Raw genomic sequence first — 26,239 nt, forward strand, 5'->3', positions numbered from 1 at the left:
TTTAGATGTTTTGTTTCTTTATTATTTTGCATTCGTTGGAAACAATTTCCCCCAAGCGTCAACATAATTTATACATAGCTGCATGTTAACTTCTATTTGTAAAAAACAAGAAAGAAAAAAGAAAGAAAGAAAAGCAGCAGCAGCAGCAGAGCAGTTTAAACGGATTCATGCGACCTTGGTTGTCCTTAAATCAGCTCAAAGCGCCTGAAATGTCCTCTCTAGTCATGCACTATATTGCCTACAGTATTGGGACTACAGGCTAAATACAAAATACAGATGTTCACAGTGTATTTAATAAGGTGAATGCCCACTCTTGGCCTTCCTGACTGCTGATCTCCTTGCTGGACAGTCAGATGGATACTGTGACGTTCCTGTCATGGCACGCTTTCCTGTGAAGTCAGGGAGGCTGGGTTCTATGGCTGCTTCACTGCTGCAGTTAATCCCAGTGGTGTTCTGTTGGATGGAGGACAGCTATGTTCTTTACACTTTTCTCTGTGATGTCTGTCTTAAAATCCCAGCTTTTTGACAAAGGGCATTATTGGAGTGGTAGATGTACAAGCTCTCACCATAAATGGGTGTACCAAAACATCACAATACATAAAAGCAGTCGTGGTGCACTCCTTGCAAACTGAAATCTACATAGTACTTGATGCCTTGGAATAATGCAAAAGGCAAAGCTTCTCCTACTGCCATTGATAATATATTTTATACTGCTTGAATGTTTCAATAAATTAAAGTACTGTATGAAGTTATGTATGAATTTGTATAGTTTACTTTGTCACCACAAAGTCGACAAAACATCCAATTTGCCATAAATGTTTAATGTTTAATTTAATGTTTTTCCTATCTTGTGACATGTTTAACTAAAGGCTTCAGCAGGCCAATATTGCATTCTCAATTTTTCCGGGCTTTGTAATCTTTGCTTTTGTTTGTTTAATGACCACAGTAAACGTTTAAGGACAGGAAAGTCATGTATCTTCATATTATCCTAAGTACATTCAGAAGAAAAGGAAAATGTCCAAGATAGGCCTAGTCCCATCTAGAAACATACATTATAGTATCAATCTGTCTTTATGACAAAATCAGATCCTGGTAGCTTAATACAAAGCAGGCTGTAAATGTAATTGCAGTTCACCTCATAACACTTTCACCTGGAATTAAGAAAACAAAAATGCCATTCTCAATGGATCATATATATATTTTAAAAGCAAACAGGAAAGTAACTTCTTCAGACTGCTTGAAAAACCTCACATTTTGCAGACCATTGAACATAGAGGCACACATTTTTTTTCTTTTTCTTTTTAAAATCAATCATCAATTGTACTAGCAAGTGAAAGTTAAAACCACGTGTTTCAGTATCTGTTAGTGCCAAAGCAACTCGTTCCCCTTAACAAGCTAATTTGATTGCATTTAATAATCGTAAACACCATACATTTAAAACCACAGTGTCAGTTTGTTAAAACACATTCTTGCGTCCAATCTAATAATTTTACCATGATCAGCATTCTATTCAGAATGGGGCAGGTTTGTGGCAGTCACTTTACATCGGAGAAATGGTTACATATTCTTCTTTTTCATGATTTAGTTTTTTTTTTTATTTTAGTGAAGTCAACATTCAGAGTTGAGCTAGTAAAACAATGAGAATTAAAAAGAATCAGAAATAAAATAGAAAAACAACAATAACAACAATAAAATAAAGTGGTCAATTCTTAAAAAAAGATAAATGGTGGTGGCTTCACTTCTCTCTCTCACTCTCACTCTCTCTCACTCTCTCTCTCTCACTCTCTCTCTCTCTCTCTCTCTAATATTGTCCTCAGGTTGATAAATGGTTATCCATTCACTCAAATGGTAGTGGATTTGTCAGTCCCTGATTCTGTTAGTGTGTGCTTTGATGTTTTTGTTACAATGGCAACGCTGCCCTCCTCAGCTGTAACTGTCTGCTCTTCGGAAGTGTGCTGGGCCGAGAATCCTATCCTTGGCATTTGCATCTTGAAACCAGAAGAGCGTTCCTCATCTTCGGATCGCTGCAAGGAATCTCTGCTGCTCTTCGGAGAGCCTTCTGTTGTAATATGAAGAATCCCTGTGGATCGTGGGCTCAGGCTGAACTTGGGAATCTTGAATCGGGGTGACTTGTCCTTGACCTCCGTCTCTCGTTTGTCACCTGACTCCTTGTCTCTCGACCCAGTTTTCGCGGTCACATAACTACCTGCTGCGCCAGTACTCTTTGGATCTCCCCGGACTCTCCCAGAGACAAATCCAATAGAGACTTTGGGAGATTCAGAACCTTCTCTTTCCTCTGGTTCCATTAATACCATTTCTGTCCTGGCTTTGGATGACACCAATGCCCCTGACTTCTCTTCCTCACCCATCTTCTTTTTGAAGCCTGGGAAGGAAATTTTGGGTGACTTGAATTTCATCCCTTTGCTTTCCGCATCAGACCCAGAAGCATCTTCAGTCTTTACCAACTTCATACTCATCTCAGCATCCCCCTCCCCTCCACCCACTTTGGGATACGGAGAGGAGAATTCAATCTGGGGCAGCTTCAGCTTTCCAAAAAGGGATTTGTCTTCCTGGGATCCATTCTGGAATGCCGGACTGCTTCTGCTGTTGACTCGAGTCCCTGACACCTCTTCCTTCTTTGACCCGGCAGACCCCGAACCATTCAAAGTCACGTCAAATGACCCAGTTTTTCCCGGAGAGAAGGTGACTTTGGGCATTTTCAGTTTGCCTGCCTTTGACTTCCCGTCCTCTTCTCTTGAGTCTTTCTCTGCCTCTCCATTAAACTCTGCTCCTTTGGACTTGGAGTTTGATTTCCCAAAACTTGGCTTCATCTTGATCTTTGGCACTTTATATTTGGCTTCAGTGGAGCCCAAGCTTGCCTCTCCTTCAGAGTGGCTGGCTGAGGCATCTGACCCATTGGTTTTGGGTTTCACAAAAACAAACACAGCTTTCTTTACTTTTGGCATCTTAGGGCCTTCATAATCTCCATCCCCTGCTACAGCTGTGGAAGGCACCTCAGGAGCTTTGGTGTCCTTTTTTAATTTTACATCAGGCCCTTTCACTGTAACATCTGGTGCAGACATGCTTACATCTGCTTCAGGCTGGGTGATGCTCGGTAGGGCAATTCCAAACTTTGGTATCTTGGCTTTGACTTTCTTCTCCTTTGTCTCAGGATCTCCCATCTCTATTTGTGGGGACTTGATTTGGAATTCTGGAGCTTTGATGTCCAGTTCAGGGACTTTGATTTCAAGCTGGGGGGCTTTGATTTCAAATTTAGGTCCTTTCATTTTGCACTCTGTGTCACCCTCTGGCACAATTAACTCCTTGGAGTCTGAGAATCCGACTGAAGGTAATGAGATCTTAGGCATTTGCAGCTTAATGCGCTCTTTGTCCTCTAGGTGGCTGAGGTCAGCCTCTCTACCCCTGATATCAAGGTCTCCATGCCCTTTGATTTTAGGACCTGACAATTCCACATCAGGGAGCTTAAATCTGCCTGTTTTACTACTGGATTCTGGGCCATCAAACTCAGCCTGTGGTAGATCCACTTTAGGACCCTTGACCTTGAGTCCACCTTTAGAGTCCAGATCTATTTTGGGATGGGAAGTATCTAGACTGGCATCTGGCCCTTCTTCTTTAGAAACTGAAAATCCTATATCTGGAAGGGACATTTTTGGCATTTTGAATCTGGCATCGCCTTCTGGCCCTGTAACATCGGCTTCAAGTTCAGGTACCTCAATTGTGCCCTTGCCACCAAATTTGGGCATTTTAATTTTAAATCTACCCCCTGCATCACCTTCTTCTACTTCTGGCTTCTTTATCTCAGCTTCCAAGCCTGCATCCATTACCCCCTTGTTTTTTGGCATCCCGATATTAAACTTTGTACCTTTAACCTTTGGCCCTTTTATTTTTCCACTGCTGCCAGACACATCAATGTCTCCCTTTGGAGGCTCAACTTTGATTTTTCCCTTTTCCGCATCAGCTTTTGGTAAGCCTATATCCAGCTCTATGTCTGTGCCTTCAAAATCTGGACCTGCTATACCAATTGAAGGCATTTTGATTTTAGGCATTTTCATTTTAAAATCAGATGAATCCACATCTACAGTTGGGCCGGATCCTTCCACTTTCTTCCCCTTTACATTCAATTCAGGGTAACTGATTTCATGTTCATGTTTGCCTTTTCCTCCACTGACTTCAAGGTTGAAATCTGGAGCTTTGACTGTGGGGACAGAAAACTTTGGAAGTCCAAAAGATGGCATCTTAAACCTCCCTTCCCCAGTGTCTACCTCACCTTCAGGAAGAGAGACTACAGCATCTCCAGATTTGCCTTTAGGTACAGATATGTCCACTTTAGGCAACTGTATTTTTGGCATCTTCAGTTTGCCTTCACCCCCCTCAATGTCCAGATCTGGTGAAGCTACTTTTATATTAACTTTCTGGGTGGTGCTCATGTCTGGTTTAGCCCCACTGATATCAAGTTCAATGTCCTTTTCCTTGCTTCCAGAGATGCCAAATGTAGGCAAACTCACCTTGGGCATTTTTAGTGTGAAATCAGGTCCCTCATATTTTCCATCGCCTTCAGTTTTTGCACCTGCAGTAGAGTCATGTGAGGCCTCAGCTTTAGCTTTAGGCAAACCAACATCCAGTTCAATTTTGGGGGCTGAGATCTCAATAGTTGGCATTTTAGGGATCTTCAAATGTCCTTCATATCCTTTAATATCCTCTTCAGATACATCTACTTCAGCCTTTGGTAATAAGACTTCCCCTTCTGGTTGTTTTACAGCTGGCAGAGAAATTTCAAGGGAAGGCATTTTGATCTTGCTTTTGCCCTCTATGCTAGCATCCGATGGCCCAACATCAAGGTCACCTTCCTTAGATCCAAATTTTGGCATGGAGAACTTTGGCATTTTGATAGTGACATCCGGCGCTTGCATACCACCTTTTACACTTGCTTCACTGTCTACTTTGAGGTCAGCTTCCCTATCTGGGACCTTGCCTTTAGGAGTTGAAATCTTAAATTTGGGGAATTTTAATTTGGGCGTTCTCACCTTTCCCTCTGGGCCTTCCACACTGATTTCATGCCCTTTGACATCCACTTTTCCTTTCTTGACCTTGGCTTCAGCCTCTGGGTCGCCAATGCCCACCCCTCCCCCTTTCTTGGTTATGCCAAAAGAAGGCATTTTCATTTTTGGCATTTTTATCTTGCTTTTCACCTTCCCTTCAGCGTCTATCTCTACAGATGATGCTCTGCCCTCTGCCTGTGTTCTTGGAGGAGTAAGTCTAATCTCTCCTTTTGGAACATGTCCCTCTAATACTAAATCAGTGCTCTTTGACTTGGCTCCCATCTTGGGAAATGAAAACTTTGGCATTTTCAAGGAAATGTCAGGCACTTCAAAACTTGCTCCTGATGATGGCCTTTCAGCTTCAGCTTTCAGCAATTCAATCTGCTCCTTGTCATACCCTTTGACTCTGGGCAAGGCAAAGTCCAAATCAACCTTTGGTACAGAGATATCCACAGTAGGCCGTTTTAAAGTTGGCAGTTTCATGCTTGCATCTGTGGTATCAATGTCAGGCCCCTCAATTTTCAACTTTTCTTTGGGTCCCTTAACCTTCATCTTGGGAGAATCAACATCACTCTTCATGCCTGCTTCACCTTCTATGTCAAATCCTCCCTGTTTGCCTTTGGGAAAAGACATTCCAAATTTGGGCATTTTAATTTCAGGGCCTTTAAAATGATAGTCTGGGGCTTCTATGTCAAGTTCAGGAGCTTTGATGTCAGTCTCCCCTTTTCCTTTGCCAAATGTTGGAAGTTTAGGCATTTTAATATGGACATCTGGGCCTTTGGCACTCAACTCAGGTCCATGGCCACTTAGATCCCCACCTGTTGTTGCAACAGCTGCTCCCTTTGGCATTTTAATGTTTAAATCCACATCTGGTAGTTTGGGAGTGGAGATATCAAGTTTTGGCATTTTGACTGAAGGTAGTTTCAGTTTAGCATCTGTTCCCTCGGCATCAAATTCAGGCCCTTTCATATCCAGTTTGATTTTAGGTGGTTTGATGCCAGCTTCCATTTCTGGGTGGCTGACATCAAACTTTCCTTTTGGTAGCTTCATGTCACCTTGGAGACCAAGGTCAGTCTCTATCTCCTCATCTTTACCTTTCACGCCAAATTTTGGCACTGGGATTTTGGGCATCTTTAACTGGACATCAGGCATTTCAAAGCTTCTGGAGGCATCTGGAGGGCTAACACCTCGCTCCAAGCTTGTATCTTTCCCTTTAACCTTTGGGAGACTCAAATCAAGGTCAATCATTGGCATATCAATATTAACTGTCACCATTTTGACTGAAGGCATGCTGAGCCTTCCATCTGCTTCATCCATTCCCACTGTTGGCCCTTTGACATTGACCTTCAATTTCCCCTCTGGAATAGACACCTCTCCCTCAGGTAGTTTTCCTTTAGGTAATGCAATGTCCACTTTTGGCACTGATATCTTTGGCCCTTTGGCATCAGGTCCTTCAATGGCAGGTCCTTGCACACCCATGTCTGCCTCTGGGAATTTCACCTTTGGCAATGAAATGTCCACTTTCGGCATTGACATTTTTGGCCCTTTTGCAGAAGGACCTTTAATGTCCATTCCTTGGACATCATATTCACCCTCTTTTGATTTCATTTTTGGGAGGGAAATGTCAATTTTAGGCATACTCATTTTCAGGCCCTTTGTATCAGGTCCTTCCAGTTCCTTTCCTTTCAGGTCTAACTCTGCTTCTGGTAACTTCATTTTTGGAAGAGAAATGTCAATTTTTGGCATCCCCATCTTTGCCCCTTTAGTTCCAGGCCCTTCAATTTCTATATCTGCATCAGTTGACTGCATTTTGGGAAGAGAAATATCAACCTTGGGCAAGCCTATCTTTGCTCCCTTACCCCCAAGCCCTTCAACATTAAAATCCATTTCTGGTGATTTCATTTTTGGAAGAGAAAAGTCAATCTTGGGCATGCTTAATTTTGCCCCTTTAGCCCCAGGTCCTTCAACTTCAAAATCCACTTCTGGTAACTTCATTTTTGGAAGAGAAATATCAACTTTGGGCATACTTATCTTTGCCCCTTTAGCTCCAGGTCCTTCTACTTCAAAATCCATTTCAGGTGATTTCATTTTTGGAAGAGAAATATCAACTTTGGGCTTACTTATTTTTGCCCCTTTAGCTCCAGGTCCTTCTACTTCAAAATCCATTTTGGGTGATTTCATTTTCGGTAGAGAAATATCGACTTTGGGCATGCTTATCTTTGACCCTTTCTCTCCCTGCCCTTCTACTTCAAAGTCCATTTCTGGAGTCTTCATTTTTGGAAGAGAAATATCAACTTTGGGCATACTTATTTTTTCCCCCTTGGCTCCTGATCCCTCCACTTCAAAATGAGAATCCATCGATTTCATTTTTGGGAGAGAAATATCAACTTTAGGCATACTTATCTTGGGGCCTTCTATTTCAATTCCACGGCCTTCAAAATCCCCCTCAGGTGCCTTTATTTTTGGTAAGGAGATATCTACTTTTGGCATTGATATTTTTGGCCCCTTAAAAGAAGGTCCCTCAATCTCCATTCCATGGACATCTAAAGCTGTGTCAGGTGCCTTTATTTTTGGTAATGAAATGTCAACCTTTGGCATAGTTATTTTTGCACCTTTAGCCTCAGGGCCCTCTATATCAATTTGCTGAATCTTAACATCTGCTCCAGGGGCTTTCACATCAACTTTAGGACCAGAAACGTGTACATCCGTATCTGAATCTTTTACCTTTCCTGTCACACCAAACTTTGGCAGAGGTATCTTTGGCATTTTTAACTTCAAATCCAGTCTTTCTCTGCTTCCTTGACTCCCTGCTTCCAAATCACCTTTCATTTCCAATTCACCTGCTCTTTTCCCCTTTGGAAGATGGAGGTGAATTTCAGGAGTAGGCAATGAAATATCAATGACAGGCATTTTCATCTTTCCTTTGCTGCCTTCATCAGGAAGAGTTACTTCTGCTTCAGGCAGAGCATGTTCTCCTTTCATTTTTGGTAATGAAATTCCAAAGGATGGCACCTTCATTTTAGGACCTTTGCCTTCAACTTCTATTTCTCCAGCCTCAATCTTGGGACCTTTGATGTCTCCTTCTACTTTTGGAGGGGATAATTGAAACTCCATGTCACCCTTTGACCCTCCAAATTTTGGGAGTTCTACTCTTGGCATTTTTATCTTCAGGCCCTCATCAGCTGCTGCTGGCAACTTCACCTCTCCCTCAATCTCTGCTTTCCCTTTTGGTAGGCTTAAATCAATGTCTACTTTGGGGGCAGTAATGTCTATCGATGGCATTTTTAATCCAGCTTTGTGTTTTCCTTCTGGAATCTCAACACTTGCAGCTCCAGCTTCTTCAAGCTCTGCTGAGGGAAGGGAAAGTTCTATCTGGGGTAGTTTAGGCATTTTCATCTTACCCTCAGGGCCTTCAATTTCACCCCCTGCTTTTGTGGAGACGTCAATTTTAGGCATCTTAATGTGAAACCCTTCTCCTTTCGATGTGCCTTCTGAACCTTCAGTGTATCCCATGATATCCACCTTGGGACCTTTCACTTTGTCCGAAGGCAATCCAATTTCCAACTCAGCTTTGGGTGGTTTAAACTTAACTTCTTCCTTGCCTTTTATTTCGACTTCAGGCTTGGGCAAGGTGCCTTTTCCTGATGGCAGACCAAAATCAAGCCCCACTTTGGGGGGTTTAAATTTATATCCTTCTTTTTCTTTAAATTCCACTTCTGGTAAGTCAATTTCCTTTTTTGCTGACGGCAGACTGATGTCCAGTTCAACTGATGGGGGTTTGAATTTGACCTCCGGGGACATCACACCTCCCTCAGGGAGGCTTACATCAACTTTGGGCTTTTTGGTTTTGGGGAAGGAGATCCCAAACTTTGAGGACTTCCCTTTGACCTTGGCTTTGGCCTTAGGCACATCCAGGTCTGCCTTACCCTCAGGAAGAGTGACTTTTGCTTCTGCTTTTGGGGTTTCCACACTTACATCACCTTTAGCTGCAGCTTTTCCTTTAGTTTTCATTCTGGGGAACTTGATTCTCTTTTTCTTTCTGCCGGCAACTGCTATGCCACCTGGTGCACCCGAGCCGGTGAATTTCACCCCACCTTCTGCAGATGCCTTTTTGCCCTTCCTGAGTTTAGAAAACTTGGGAAAGGCAAACTCCACATCCACTGGACTGAAATCAAGTTTAGCTGGGGGTCCCTCCATCTTGAACTCTGCGGCTGGGGCCTTGCCTTCCTTGCTCTTTTTCAGGCTGAAGCGACTTTTCTTCTTCTTCCCTTTGATGGGTTTGATGCTTTTGACACTCTGAAAGGCGAAAAGCGAAGCCATGGTTAGACTAAGGATCACACATCAATGTTGTTCTTAGCAAACACACTGCAGTCTTAAATATAAAAATAACACAGAATGAAACTATAGAGGGTAAAAAAGTTCAAATGCTTAATGCTTAACAACAGAGATCAGGCTCTTTTGAATCTGGGTACACGATTGTATTCAGGCTATTTGTAACATTGCATTGTACCTATATAAATAGCAGAGTAAAATACATTCATCCCTTATTAAATTTTACTCCAGAAAATGCTTTAATATTAAATACTGTGATTTATCCCTTGTTACATTGTCCTTTCTTCTCAGGAACAGGGACAGTGTGAGCAGCACACACATAAGCTTCCACTTTGCCTTTACCATTCGGGGCATCTTAGCTTTTGGTCCCTTGACATCCAGGCTAGCGGAGCCCGAGGAAACACTTATATCAGCTCCAGGCACTGTCCTCTTCAGAAAGTAGGACACCTTGTAGGGTTCAGCAAACTGCAATATCTTCAGAGCATCTTCATACTTCACATTTTCAAAGTACACCCTTGCACTGAGCAGCTGATCTCCTGCAAGAAAAGAAAGGGATACAGAGAATGGCTGAGCGTTTAATAATCCGTGTGACTAAAATGAGGCCTCAACCACACATACTGTCATTTTTATATATATATATAATTCTTATTTGACTGATGCTTTTTCCGAGGGAAGACAAAAGAAACGTGCTTTAATAAGCTCTCTAAAAAAACATGAAAATCTCCAGTTCAAAGATGCTTTCCAATAAGAATAAAAAAGGGTCAGACAATTATATAGTTATATATATAAAAAAAGGTTGGCTAGATTTAATCTAAGGGGGTTGATGGGGGTACATGAAATGTACCACAAAAGTTGCTGAGAGTGAGCTTTGTTAAATTGCTTAGTCTCCAGTGAGCCTGCATAAACTCTCAGGCCAGCAGATTACTGACAGATAAAACTGAATGGCCCAAATGCAGCGCTCCCTGATTCCTATCACTGAATGTTCGATTCAAAAGTTGTCCCTCTGCTGTTGTTCCCCTCTCCATTATATGCAGAGCTATGGTGGGGGGGGGGGGGGGGGGGCTCTATCTTTTCATTTTAGCTCGGGCTTACACACATTAGCTTGCTACCATCCAATGGAATTTCACTTAACAAAGGCTGAATTTAGCTGTCTTACAGTGACACATCATTCTGCTTTTCATTTCAGTGCATCCAAAAAACAAAAGAAGCTCAGCTCTAAAAGGAAGTTGGTTTTAGAATACGATGGAGAAGAAAGAATCAAAACAGCAACAACATCAAAAGGAATGTGATTCATAGTCCAGTATCCATTGCAACAATTAATAAGGGGTATGTTATGTACCGGAAAGCTTTAAAAATAAAATTGCAGTTTGACTACTTTTATAAAATAATAATTAAAAAAGGTCAGTAATCACTTATATAAGCTTTCCATTTACAAATATAATTGAGAGAAGGCAGCATCTGATTTAAGTCAGATTAGGACTGCTTCCTTGCCACTGCCTGGAGACCAAACTACCACTTTAAAATTTGTGGTGACAGACCACTTCCCTAGTTTTCCTTCCACCCACACTTATCTTACTCAACTAAAACATCTCATGTCATATAAACTATGAGTGTGTCCACCAAGGGGAGATAATGATTTTGCTTTGGAACCGCCCACAAATCTGCCAACTTAGACCCCTGAGAATACCAGCCCTGAAAGAATGGACAGGAATGAGATTTCTTTATGTACAGAAATTTTCATATCCATATTTTCCATATACACTCCACTGTGACTATGAGTTCCACACTAAGAGACAAGCCACACTAACTGAGAAAGGACAGGCCAGCAGGCTCCTTACCTTTCCTCATGCTGAGAGATTTTGCTGCTGGTGAATCCTTGAGTACATCTCTGACAAAAATGCCTTCCTGCCCTCCTCCTGCCACGCTGAATCCACTGGCACCAGCCTCCGCCTCCGTCTCTACAACTACCTCTACCAGCTCCGAGCGGGCCACTTCCTCCTGGACAAGAGACACAAGCTGATGAGGAAGACTGGACAAAGCTGGCCTAGTTTTGTTCTTAACTAACTAACAGGACAAGGATGTTGTTGTGGTGTATAAGACTGAAAGGAATTTAAAGGAGTATGTATTGCTGACATGAACTGCTTTGGGAAAAGTATTGCATGTTTATGGGAACAGTTATGCATCACTGGTTGCATCATCATCAACAAGAAGGTAGTGTTGAGGTAGTGTTTTTGTGTTTTTGAGGTTGTTTTTTCACCTGTGTTACATTGATCTGGACCGGAGGATCCATGCTCTTTAGGGACGGATGTAATGTTTCTCTCAGAAGGCTTCTTTTAAGACTGAGGACCTGCTTCAACTCTGCATGTAGTTTCTCCTTCTGAACCTTGAACGCAATCAGCACAGGAGAGTGCTGCGTTAGATGCAATGAATTGGAAGAATACAGTGGGGCATTCATAAAAGGAGGCACAGAAGGACTGGAAATGTGTCATACACACCAAGTTATTAAAGCGGATAGTAAATTAGCCCCACTTGCACCCTGAAGGAGCAGACCCTTCTTTATTAGGAGGACTTTAAAAGAGAGGCACCAGATAATTACTGTAGTCGGCCTAGTGTCACATCCTCAAGATGTTTTGGAACATTTTGGAATATATGACAAATGAGAGAACAGTTTGCAATAAATTGAATTATTACGTCTTCCAGTAGCACATTGTCAGTGCATAATATATTGGAAAGCATTAAACCATGAAGGTGTCTGAGGAAGAGCTATTGTAATACAAAATGGCCAAATTGCAGGTAAGATGGCACATATCCTTTTTGTGGGCAAGCTTGTTTTCTAACTTACACCGGGGTAGTTACCCTCCCGCTTCCGGGAAAACACTCACCACTCTTTCTGGGCTCTCCGGCTCCTCTGCTGTTGGGGGGTGGTGAGAGGGGTGTGGCCTTTCTGAGTGGGCAGTGCGATCTTTGTCCTTAACCTCACCAGTCTGGGAAAACACACAACAACACGGAAAATTTTAAATAAAAAGGTTAATAAAAAAAAAGGAAGCTGACATCACACTAGACCCTTGCTGTTTGAACTTTTTCAGTTGAAACGTCACCATCTACAATGGAGCAATAACATTACATAACAGACATACATACATTAGTTGACATTCTTCAGAAGGAACAAAATGCTAGGTGTTCACTCAGTGGGGGTAGCAGAACGAACCCCCCCCCCCCCCGGCTACTGAAAACACATTTAGCTGTTTTAAACTTGTATTCTGATTCACTTCGTCTACTCCTGATTTGGACAGTTCATGAAGTAGAATCCTTGGACGGTCATCCTAAAACCTGCCCGGAGGTGCCCGGAGATGACATAGCCTACTATATGATTATTATTATTATTACTATTATTTCATATATGGTGCACAGCTTACCCCTTTAAATGACATATACAGCAACAGCACAGGGGATATTATTATTATTATTAATACTACTACTAATAATAATAATAAATATAATAATGTTTTTATTCCAATACTATACAGGCTTTGATTGCATTGTGTATTGTCAGACTACATTTAAGTACAGTGTAAATTCCTGCTAACACACAATGTTGCCATAACATTGTGGTAACGTAATTTACGTTGGCACAACGTTGTACAACGTTGTGGCAATGTTGTGTGTTAGCTGGGATGTGACTGCTTTGAATTGTAAATCGCCTTGATATGTCCTTGATCATGTCTGCTGATCTGGCTTAATCATGTTTTGCTGTTGTCAACTGGACTTTGGACTTAAATAAAAATAAAGTTATTGTCTTTGATCTCTGGGCGTCACCTAGTACCACTGGGTGCCTCCGGGCAGGTTTAAGTAGTCTATGTGATCTCTGGGTGCCTCTGGGCGCCTCTGGGTGCCTCCGGGCGCTTACGGACGCTTACGGGCGCCTCTGGGCACCTCTGGGCGCCTCTGGGCAGGTTTTAGGACAACCCATGTTTCAAATCCACACCGCTCTTTTCTAATATTTAATATTTACATATGTAGGGAGGGCTCAAAAAAGCATTTTTGTTAACAGTTCAGTTATTTACTGAATAACCCCCAAAAAGCCAGTACTTAACACAGGTTTACTAAAGATGTCTTAAGTCTTACATGCTATGTTTTGACACAAATAGTGAAATTGAATTATTCTTGCAAATATATATAAAAAAGTGTTCCAGTCACCTTAAGTTCTCAAGTCATCATGTTATTGCCCTGAAACTTAGGCCAAGGAAGGAAATTCAGGTAATAAATAATGAGTCTGTTTTTGGGAAGAAACAGGATGTGACACTTGGCCAGTACCTTTGAACCAGCTACATTTAAAAATAAAGAGGTATAAGGATCAGCAACAGAAAATAAAAACAAAAAAACTGGAAACAGGAAACAGGAACATGAACTGAAACTCACTACTGATTCTCTTCCCTTGATGAAAGCATGACTTTCCTCCGAATCTCCATCAGAGCCTGTAGAGAGAGAGAGAAAAAAATCGTATCAATTATATATAACAAAAAAGTGTCATGGGACATACTGCGATGTGTTACAATAACAGGAAGAGAAAATGTAATCTTAGAAGTAAGTAAGTGGAGGCTAAGAGTAACATTAATGTGAAATTAATGGTTGTGACTTAAATATGGATACAAAACAAGACATACAGTAATTACATGCCGAATTATTAGACAGTTCAGTAGCCTCTTTATATAGCTGAAAAATGTATCTGGCAAAATGGTTAAGTAAGCAGTAATTGTTGAAAATGATTGTACACTATGGCATTTCAGTAATGGAAACCAACTGTACAAAAATGGCGACTTCAAACTAATATGCATACTGTTGAAATTCTTTTGGTATTGCTCTCTGTCTTCCAGAAACTTCAGGTTTAGATGTACCAACACACCCAGTAAGGATCAGATTTCACTTATCTGAGCCAAAAAATGCCAGATGCTAGTTGACATGACTTCAAGAATCCTTCCCAGTTGAGCACAAGTCAGCACCACTGGACACTAGTGATTTTCTCAAGGTAATGTGATTGACTACAGATAAAAACTCAAAAAAACCTTCGACATATTGTACACCCCACACCTGAAGGTACTGCAGATGCTGTACCTGTAATGTAACACACAAGCCTGCGCTCAAATGAAAACAGAAATACAGAATACATTTAACAGGCAAATAAGAACTTGGTCATGAGACCTATCTGGGTCACTGAATACTTTACTTCAGTTAGGCATTCACTTCACTTCAAGCGAACAAGATAAATAAATCAAGCTGTAAAGAATAAAGAAAAAAAATGAAATAATTCAACATAGTTTCTTTATTACTGGACTAGAGTTTCAAACAAGGCCCCCCCATGTGTTAATTGAATTCTAGGCTCAGCGGGTCTTGGTCAAACCTGGTCATTTAAATGTGGTAGGAAAGGCACGCTGAGTCTCTATACCCCTCTGCACTTGACCTTATGGAGCCCCACCCTTCAGCGCAGGGAGTTCAGGTTTCTATCAGGCATTGAGGACATTTCAGGGTATTTCATATCAGCGCGTTTACCATTCCAACCAAGATCATATTGGGTTTCCCAACCGGATCACGAGAAACCAAGAGCGCGCAATAAAACAGCCTTGCCTGATCACCAACCTGATTGCTTTACAACTACATGGTAGAGGGGTGGGGGCTATTTATAGGGAGACTTGAACTGTGTGGGATGTTTGGGGTAGACCTCAGTTTGGTCAGTTGTGTTCACACATAAATTCTCCAGAACACAGACATAAATCTGCTGAACACATCAAACGACATCACAAATTCCATTCATTTCACGCTAGAGCGTCAGCCATGGCCACAGCAGTGTAGCGGATAATTAGGAACCAGCTGTGGTGTCTGAGTTGGATCTTCTTTAGGACGGGACAGGACGAGAAGTGACAGTTTATATGGGACCTAGATTTGTTTTTCAATATGAACTTGGCATCTTGGTCATTCTCCATGGCCAGCTCATCATTTTCGCAGTGCGGGCATGATCCTCAACACACTGACATTCTCACATGCTATGGAAACGCACAGCGCCTTGGAGCTGCACTTCTGACAGTTGTTTTCAGACACAGCTGCTACCAAAAACAATCTCTCGTAATAACCCTTTAGAGACTGCTGCCAACTTCTCTGCCCGTATTAGGAAAGTGGCTCAGGATCAGCGCAGCCCTCCAAAATCCCCTTCGAAGGCTGCAATATAAGCAGGCCTTATTTTGTATTAAAAAAAAAAAAAAAAAAACTTGACTTGCTTTTAATATGCCATACACTGAAAGAAAGATTTAGATTTATTAAAATATATATATTTGCTGTCAGCAGGTCTTCCTTTTCAAGGATAACATGAACAGGAGCATGGCTCTGTATCACCTGATTGCAGGTTATAGAGTCTCCTTATTAATGTATGAAATTACTCATAAATGCTTCATTTGGCATCATGAACGAAACTGTCGCAGGCTGGGCAAACAAATTACTAGGAGACTCGGATTTGCGGTGAAATAAGAAGTGCAGTTTTATTTACAGTGACATGGGTCTTCAAAAACTAAGCAGCTCAGTAAAACTCGACCATAATCCAGGTCTTTCAAGTGCAGGACACAAAGTCAAAATATACACAAAACAAAAATAAGAGATTAAGGACGCACTCCTGAAAGTGAAGTGCATCCATTTAGCTCAGCCTTCAGACGGCCACTCCTGACTGGCTCACTTCGCTCTCCTTTTAAATGGTGCACAGGTGATTAAATCAATAGCCATTACAATTACCTTGTTAACCCAAATCAAAATGTGTCAATCATAATTAAGGCAGCAATTAACAGACTGTTTAGATGTAATTGGCAAAATAGTAATAACAGTTAGCGACAATTAATAGATTAAATGCATGGGATCCCATTAGATATAATTGTTAATTGCTTTGTCATTCAAACAACGGACATACACACACACATAGATATCAATTACTAATTATTCGTTTCTTCTTTACATGTGTTTACCCTGGATCTTTACTGGCCCTATTTGCCTTTCAGGTAAGTGCATTCAATTGTAAATAACCTCATAGAGGTCCATGCAACCCATGTAACCCATGTGAGGGTCTCCCGTCACAGAAATATTGTTCTATGGGATCATCTGAACATAGTGGACGTTTCTTGTTTTCCCTGAACATCTCGCCATTCTCCATTTAAATTTCAGTCTTCTAACTCTTAAACCTCCCTGTTTATGTCTGTCCTGTTTTGGCGTTGTTGTGTGTCATATGCATACTCTTTCTGTTTGATGCTTTTCATTTTAACCAGGGAAAGGTTGACAGACAAATAGCTAAAAAGCTACACTTGCGCAGCACCCACAAGGAAAGTGGAACTCGTTGTGGAAAACCCAATATTAGGATAAGGCAAAAGAGGTCACTGAGCCATGAAGAGGAATTTAGAAAAGGACTAGCACTTCTTTTTGCTTGTCAGGGTGCATACACCCGTGCCTCCCCAACCCAAACATCTCTTCCTTCACGCTGTGCGCTGTGAGTGAGAGAAGCAGCTGTCATTTGAATCTCATGCCCCAGGGCATGGGATTGTCTACATTGCTGAAGCCACTTTCTTTATATAGAAAGGAGAGGTGTTCCAAGAGCCAGGCCCACACCCCACATCGGCTGCTGTATACATGCAGACCTATAAGGAAGAAATCACAAAGTCTAGGTTGCCTGCCTTCCTTAATCAGTAAGGGTAGGGTCTCCCCAGTCAATGAAAAGTACCACACTTTCCTAGAGAAATACTACCAAGAAAAAAGCACAGAGGCCCAACAAATACAATCACTCAAAGTGCCATTAAGAAAGCTTTAAGAATAGCTTTCTTATTAATTTCCAGCTTATCAATGTATTTTGAGAAGTACTACAAAATCAAACAAATGGCAAAATAAGCAAAGAAAAAACATTTGAAACATTTTATGGGAGTTTGTATGTGGTTTTGTATGTTCTTCTGAAGCTGCAACCTGCTCTCTTCCTCAAACAGGCATTATATTTATGTGTCTTAACATTAAATGTTAAATTTAAGTGGGGGTGCTACAGCCAGTGATGATTTGACAGCAAACAACACTCTGAAACAAGAACTGTAGGCCTCAAATGTTTAAAACTCTCTCCTCAGCAAGATTCTCTCTCCCACGTTCAAGATTGTTCCATCTCCTATTGGAAGCCCAGTCTCCCTGAATAATACCCACCTACAGGCTAAGCTATCTTCTGAGGAATTAAGCATAACACAAAGCTTGGAAAGTTCCAGAAACCATCATCTTAAACCTGAGGAAACAGCCTATTTGTGCCATTGAGTTGGACTGGATTTATGTAAATAGTAAGCGTGATAAAAAAATTCAAAATTCAAAAGCTATACACAAAGTTATTGACAAAACAGCAACACTATTCAATCAACATCAAAAAGTATTTTGGTTTACTCAAGGTTACAAAAAAAAGACAGCATTTACTGACCAGACCTATAATGTAGTTAGATTGATTTAATGAGAGATGCATGTTGTTCACTAGTCTTATACACTTCAAACAGATTGCTATTACTAGCCAGGTTCTGTAACGTTAATAATTAAGTTTCCTAATCAGCTTTAAATCAAGAATAGTTAATTGTTTTCCCAAGATTCACAATATTTTGCCAGTGACCTCAAGACACATATTTTAAAGGAAAATAACTTAATTTAAAATAAATGTAATAATTAAATGACTTCTAAACATACATTATATATATATATATATATATATATATATAAACAGATATAAATCATTTATACATCTTGGGGACAGATAATAATAATTACATCTGGGACAATATGATTAATGTCATGAGACAGGAGAGGTATAAATAGTTATTTTTTATTTTTTAAAATCTGATTAACATTGAAAAAGCCTTGATAAAAACATCACTTGAAATGACAGGAATGGCTTTGCTTCCTGTTACATCTCCGTAGAAAGCAAAGATGATGCTAATACCCCACCCCATTCCGCTCTTTTTAGATTTCTTCAATCAGATCTCCATCAGTGTGGATTTGTTGTCCAATGTAGACAACCTTTGACTTCAAGTATCTTTTGATCTACTTGTTTCATTTTGAGTCCAGTTTCCTTACTTGCATCTAGAGTTCTTGAATTTCAAGCTGTAGGTTGCCCCATGTTTTTTGCAATGATTACAACTTAATTAGCAAATCATAGGTCATGCAGCTCTGTTTATCTTGATTCATTTTTCTTCCCAGTCTGAAGTTTTGAACACATCTCCAAGTGTTGCTGTGAAGAGTTTTGGAGAAATTGTGTCTCCTTGACATATTCCTTTGCACCTCTTGATTTGTCAGTGTTGTGGTGATGTCAGATTGTTGATGTTGCATTGTTGTAGATCTATTTAATAAGATAAATGTACATTTCCTCAATGTTCTGATTTCCTAGAGCTCTGGTGGAGTAGTGATGTCATAATAACTTTGTCAACACTTTGTAAAAAATGGGAAGTAGACAAATGGGCCTATAGTTCTTCATATCTCCATCATCTCCTTTCTGGTGAAGGAGAATGACAGTTGTGTTGTTGCATTTATCTGGCATAAATGAAAAGTCAAAATGGGATGGAGTACATTTGGGAACTGGAAACACAAAGAAGCATGAAAATATGTATACCTGGAATAACAAGAAGGGACAGAAAAACAAATAAATGGATCCCAGAACAAACAAAATTATGTGACAACATTAAAAGAATGAAAATATAAAAATTGCAATGGGCCAGATACAGGACAGACCAAAGACTGAAAAAAGAAGCTGTCAAATGGATCCCAACAGATGAAAATAGACCTAGAAAAATATCACCTAAAAGATGGGATGATGACATTAGAATCTTTGCTGGTGTGACCTAGAAAAGAGACAGTGTACATCGAAACCTTTATAAAAAAATAAAATAAAAACTTTAGGAGGCCTTCATCCAGCAGTGGATCGATAAAGGATGATGATGATGATGATGATGGTATATATACAAAAATACACTTCCATGCTCATGTTATACATAGCTGCCTAAAGCAAAGACCAAGCTATGATGGCAACATTGTTTATTTTATTATGTTAATGTTAATTTTTCTTTTTTAGTATAGTTTCCTCACAAAATCAGGACAGAGTAGTATTCTTGACATGATGAGGGCGTCTGCCAAGAAATAATAATAATAATAATAATAATAATAATAATAAATAATAATAAAAGGCCCATAGTCCTGACTGTCAGACAAACATTGCAACAATAACCAGAAGCACTGCAAACAAATAAATACATTATTCAAAAGAATGCATCAACTACAATTTTCCCTTTTGTCTCTGCAAATGCTTGAAAGGCCGAATTGGAGGAGAAAAGAAAGTAAGAAAATAAAAAGTCACACAATCATACACAAACAGTTCTTGCTGAAAATGCTTCCCCACGCTTCACCATTAACTGAAACCCACACGAGTCTCTCGCTAAAGGTCAGTGCTTGATAATGTGAATTCCTCCTTCATCCGAAGACAATGATGGTGAAATCCTTAATTTGCATTATTGACATTGCTGAGAAAGTGAATGTGAATCAGATGTTCTTCAATATTCCATAGGCCGCCTTCCTCAAGGTTTATGCTTGGAAATTTGAAGCAGCAGACATGATTTTCATGTACATTACCCTCCTTTCACATCCCAAAGGATACACCTTGCTTTCTGCTTTGATTGTTAACCTTCTCTGCCCTACTCTACTCTAATTTTACTAGATACATAAAGCTGAGGGGAAAAAGACTGAGTCTGAAGAAGGTAATTAGTGTCCCATAATGCTCTGAAGCACACTGGTAAAGCCCTGTGTATTGAAGGGCAACATTGAAATCCACCCCACCACTCCGACTTACCCATAAGCCACTAGGAGCAAATTCAGAATATTTATGTAAAGTCTATTTATCTGAACATTGGAGAATCATAGATATGTTAAACAAGGAAGCTAGCTAAGAGCCAATAAAATCGGCTATGAAATCTATTATAGTCTGCATACTCTTTCCAGCTTCTAATAAAACAATTCCCATAGGCCTACAATTAAATCTTATTTATTTGGTTTGCTTCTAAGCAACAAAACAAGTCACAAAAATCTGCCTGGGAAAGTAAGCAGCAAGTAAATACACAGAAATAAGCTTATAAATGTTATCTAGATGCAGTAACTCACACACACGGTGTATAGATATTTCCAGAACATTGGTAAGATACTTTGATGGTTTTTATGCAGTATGTCCATTAGTATGACTTTCAACAGGGAAAAGATTCATATTTACCCAAAAGAAACAGAGAAAGCAATGTAAAAACAATAGATGGTATATGAAATTTGAGAAACCGCTGTGCCAGTAAACTGTTAGGTTTCCCCTTTGTATTTAAAATCTTAACTCAATTGAATCAATAAAGACAAAGTTTAAGGCTAAAGAAAACAGACGATGTATGTAACATTTATGCAAGTTTGCTTTCCATACATCATTTATAAATGTCACCAAGTAGGTTGCTGGAAGCAGGGAGTGATCTACATTATTCTATCCTTGGGCTTCCCCACTGTGAAGTTCCAGAAAAACACAGACTCCTCTTTTTTATAAGGACAAACTCACACCATTCATTCACACTAACATGTTGTGGCTGGATTTAAGTGACCATTAAATCTCATCTATCTCTTGAGGAAGAGATAAGTTTTCAACAAATACTTTGCGTCCACACAATGAGACAACTACAGTTGCCTAGCTCTCTCCAAGAGATTATTCTACATCCTAGATAGTAAAGTATCCATTTCCCTTTTATTTATTTTTTGGTAAAAAAATATAAAGATCTACCATAAGAAAATAAATGACTATGTAGAAGCAGGTTCTGACACAAGGGACCAAAGACATTCATTTGGGAAAAGTAGTCAATTACAATGTCTCCATGTTTTAAATAAGGCAAGGCTCGGATTTAAAAAAATAAATAAACAAAACAATCATGAATACTATAGTTAATATAATTATTCTATTCAATACATCAGTGGAAATTACTAAGACCTAGCAAAGACAGTGTGTTCAATGTCTTTCACAAAGGCACAGACCATACAGCCTATACAGATCCCATCTTTATTTCTATTTTCATCTCATGACATTGCCATCAGCATTAATTCAACATTTAAATTCAGCTTGGCAACTACTAAGCCCAACCAAACATGCAGCCCTCTGTTTATGTGAGCCTGTAACTTTGATTGTTGCAGATTTTACAAATTGCTCAAATCAAATCAGGCCAAATGATATTTAATTGAATGAATACTACAAAGCTGCCCATAAATGTTGAACTACAACTGTTTTCTCCAAGGAACAAGGAGTACTAGTCCCATTCTGAAAGCTGGACTCCCATATATAAATATATTCCACCCAGTTTATGTTGGGCTGGAACTGACCAATTTCCTGTATTTATAGGAAGTGGGTAGCCTGGGCCCTTCAGTTTGTTCATGTAGGACAGGAACACAGGAAACCATGCCTAGATCATTGTTGTAACGATTTCTATTTCCATTCTTGTTTCTGTGAGTTTAAAGAGATGTACAGAAGCCTTTTTTTTCTCTCCTTTAGAGCCTGTTTCCTTGGGGTTTGGTCACAAACTTCCCACCCCAGTTAAATCCAATCTCTTCAGGTTTCTTGCTTCAAAAGTGATTGGCAAGTTTCTTCTCAAAGAACTAGTGCCAAACCCATTTCCAAATATAAAATTTATTTTATTAATGGCTGGGAATACTGTCTGCATCTTCTATTACTCAGCATAATATCTATTATCTGTCATCTTTCCTCCTTAAGATCTGCTGGAAGACATTTTATTCTACAAGTTATGGAAGAGTGTTTATCTACTGTCTCCTGTAGTCTTAAGATCTATATCAATTTACTTAAGTAAGATGAATGGTGCTCCATAGAAAATTAAATGTTTCATCATGATGTAGTCCTAAGCAAGTCTGATACAGTATATGGCAATTTCTCTCTTCATTGGGGAACATCCTGGGCCTGGGTGTTTTGCACATACATGAGACGGCAATCATGCTCAGGATTCCTCAAATATGCTCTCACCCCTCCCCTATGTACAGGATGTGCCACTGAGGTCAAGAGTCACGCCAACATGCTTTCTTGCCTGTCCCTTAAGAGGACGTCAGACTGACTTCCCTTGGTTTACAAATTACCCGAAACAGTTGCAAGACATTCACCCACAGAATTCTTCCGTCAGCCATTGGAGCTCCAAGAACAATTCAGAACATTGTAGACCAAATAACAGCTGTACTCCTTGTAGTTTTTTTCAGGCCTTGAAGAGGAGGACTGGGATCAAAGCTATGGCTTGTTGTTTTGATTGGTTTAAATATTTTTAGTTATAGATATATACATTAGTCACACATACAAGGATTCGGGTTGGTTTGGGGATAGGCTGGAACTCAGTGGAAGAGCATAATACAGGCAGATTGTATTGCATATTCAGTTGGAAACCATATATATTCATGACCATTACATACAGTGCATCCGGAAAGTATTCACAGCACTTCACTTTCTCCACATTTTGTTATGTTACAGCCTTATTCCAAAATGGATTAAATTCATTATTTTCCTCAAAATTCTACAAACAATACCCCATAATGACAATGTGAAAGAAGTTTGTTTGAAATCTATGCAAATTTATTAAAAATAAAAAACAAAAAAAGCACATGTACATAAGTATTCACAGCCTTTGCCATGACACTCAAAATTGAGCTCAGGTGCATCCTGTTTCCACTGATCATCCTTGAGATGTTTCTACAACTTGATTGGAGTCCACCTGTGGTAAATTCAGTTGATTGGACATGATTTGGAAAGTCACACACCTGTCTATATAAGGTCCCACAGTTAACAGTGCATGTCAGAGGACATACCAAGCCATGAAGTCCAAGGAATTGTCTATAGACCTCCGAGACAGGATTGTATCGAGGCACAGATCTGGGGAAGGGTACAGAAACATTTCTGCAGCATTGAAGGTCCCAATAAGCACAGTGGCCTCCATCATCCATAAATGGAAGAAGTTTGGAACCACCAGGACTCTTCCTAGAGCTGGCCACCCGGCCAAACTGAGCGATCGGGAGAGAAGGGCCTTAGTCAGGGAGGTGACCAAGAACCTGATGGTCACTCTGGTCACTGGTCTCAGCTCCAGCGTGTCTCCGTGGAGAGAGGAGAACCTTCCAGAAGAACAACCATCTCTGCAGCACTCCACCAATCAGGCCTCTATGGTAGAGTGGCCAGACGGAAGCCACTCCTCCGTAAAAGGCACATGACAGCCCACCTGGAGTTTGCCAAAAGGCACCTGAAGGACTCTCGGACCATGAGAAACAAAATTCCCTGGTCTGATGAAACAAAGATTGAACTCATGTCTGGAGGAAACCAGGCACCGCTCATCACCTGGTCAATACCATCCCTACAGTGAAGCACGGTGGTGGCAGCATCATGCTGTGGGGATGTTTTTCAGTGGCAGGAACTGGGAGACTAGTCAGGATCGAGGGAAAGATGAATGCAGCAATGTACAGAGACATCCTGGATGAATGAAAACCTGCTCCAGAGCACTCTGGACCTCAGACTGGGGTGAAGGTTCATCTTCCAACAGGACAATGACCCTAAGCACACAGCCAAGATAACAAAGGAGAGGCTACAGGACAACTCTGTGAATGACCTTGAGTGGCCCAGACTTGAACCTGACTGAACATCTCTGGAGAGATCTGAAAATGGCTGTGCACCAACACTCCCCATCCAACCTGATGGAGCTTGAGAGGTCCTGCAAAGAAGAATGGTAGAAACAGCCCAAAAATAGGTGTGCCAAGCTTGTAGCATCATACTCAAAAAGACTTGAGGCTGTAATTGGTGCCAAAGGTGCTTCAACAAAAGTATTGAGCAAAGGCTGTGAATACTTATGTACATGTGCTTTTTGGTTTTTTATTTTTAATACATTTGCAAAGATTTCAAACAAACTTCTTTCACGTTGTCATTATGCGGTATTGTTTGTAGAATTTTGAGGAAAATAATTAATTTAATCCATTTTGGAATAAGGCTGTAACATAACATGTGGAAAAAGTGAAGCACTGTGAATACTTTCCGGATGCACTGTATTTCTTCTGCCCTTGGTGAACTTTCTAGATTATGAAGTGTTCTTTGTTCCTTATAAGTATTTTTATAGAGGACATAGGTCTCTAATTTATAGGTCTTCATTTGGCACAACAGTTCACAAACTTCCACTTGGCAGCAACAGACCTACTTTGAAACTCATCAATTTTCTGAAAAACATGTTTGCAAACAGGCATGTGGAGGTTAATTTAAGTGATGGCTTTTCCCACAAATAGCAGCACGACCCCAAATAGGTCATAGGAAACCACCATATTATAGACCCCAATCCACCAAAGCCCCACCTTGAGTTAAGCAGGGCTTTCGGAAAACGGCAAACAAGAATATAGCTTATCTAAGACCACATGGAAAAAAAACTACTATCTCTTGTGAAGCCAGAACAGATAATTCCCTGACTGTACTCTTGAAACGTGCTACTGTACTCTCTTGGCAAGTTGCTGTGTGCCCTTTTACCAGCTACAAGTCTTCAGTCCTCCTACGCCTCATGGTTTGGAATGCAGCTGTCGGCAAGTACACTTTGGGCAGGGTATCTGCTATTAGAACAGAGTCTCCTGTTCAGGGTTCAAAACAAGTTCTGATCAACTGGCAGAGAGAGACTTGGAATTCAAAGAGAGCCTTAATTAGCATGGATGGATATTTATTGTACACCACAAGTCATTGTCTTAACCAAAATGGTCCCAATTGGAACAAAGAAAATACAAGAGGGTTCAATACTGTCTTGTTGTCTTCCTCCTACTAGGAGCATCATCCAGGTAGTTGGATGAGAGAGTCCAGCAAAAAATTAAATCTATCCCGATATCCTTGGTTCTGTCACTGGTTCACTGAGTGGCAAGTTACTTAAGCTCCCAGGCAGGGTTCCCTCAAATAGGGAAATTATTTTTCAATTATTCCAGTGCAGCCATGATTTACACACCCGCATGTGCACATTTTGCTCATTTTAATGTAGCATTATTCTTTACAACATGAATCTGTTAGCAGGAATGAAAGAAACGGTACTATGGCTTGTTCCCAACTTGTGCTCAGTTTGAAATGATACTCCCGTGCTGGTCTAGATTTCCAACTGCACGGGGCTCAGCAACAGCTCACCTATTTCCAGCTCCTGGAGTTCTTAGAGGTGGACACAACCATACATAAATTTCTATGTTTAGTCCATGCACTGCGTCTCACACACCGGCTTTGCTCCATTCAGCAGAACTTATTTTAAGGGATAGGCCTCTCTTCTATCTCCCTCCTGGACACACTTGTGTTTGATAAGACACGCTTACTCACAAAAACACCGCAGAGAATGAGAAATGCAAGCAACATGCATTAAAATGTGTGTGTTTAACAGACCTCATACTGTGCACAGTTTTGCACATTCTGCAAATCAAACGCATCTCAATCACACCTGAGGAAATGTAAGCCAACACTAAAGTCATCAGTATCTCTGCTTTGATCCTCAGTGTTTAGCATTCAATAAGCCTGTCATGAATTGCCATCTGCTCATGTTTTTGAACAGGAATGGAAATAATTGTAAGTTTCCATTAATGTTGTCTTAAAATTTATAATAAAATGTTCCTCATTAAAAACCACATCTCCTATAAGAAACCAGCTGAAATCAGTGAAAACCAAACTTTTGATTTTGTTTTCCTCCTTCCAAATAAATAATCTGTCACAAACCTCATCTGCAATCCTGTAATAATAATAAACAAAGATAGAAAATGGTTCCAATGTA

General features: G+C 40.3%; 1 protein-coding gene across 1 annotated transcript in view; it reads right to left on the reverse strand.

Annotated features, from left to right (window-relative positions):
* The window catches only part of prx (periaxin), a 27,380-nt gene continuing 1,141 nt past the window's right edge, over positions 1–26,239 (reverse strand). Inside the window, exons 2-7 of the mRNA XM_066703933.1 lie at positions 13,812–13,867; positions 12,275–12,376; positions 11,650–11,775; positions 11,231–11,390; positions 9,735–9,928; positions 1–9,356 (exon numbers count right to left, since the gene is read on the reverse strand). Of these exons, the coding sequence (XP_066560030.1) occupies positions 1,842–9,356; positions 9,735–9,928; positions 11,231–11,390; positions 11,650–11,682 (7,902 nt within the window). The 5' untranslated portion in view covers positions 11,683–11,775; positions 12,275–12,376; positions 13,812–13,867 and the 3' untranslated portion in view covers positions 1–1,841. The remainder of the gene's footprint in view (positions 9,357–9,734; positions 9,929–11,230; positions 11,391–11,649; positions 11,776–12,274; positions 12,377–13,811; positions 13,868–26,239) is intronic.

The sequence above is a fragment of the Amia ocellicauda genome, chromosome 5 (assembly GCF_036373705.1).
Source record: "Amia ocellicauda isolate fAmiCal2 chromosome 5, fAmiCal2.hap1, whole genome shotgun sequence".
Classification (NCBI taxonomy): Eukaryota; Metazoa; Chordata; class Actinopteri; order Amiiformes; family Amiidae; genus Amia; species Amia ocellicauda.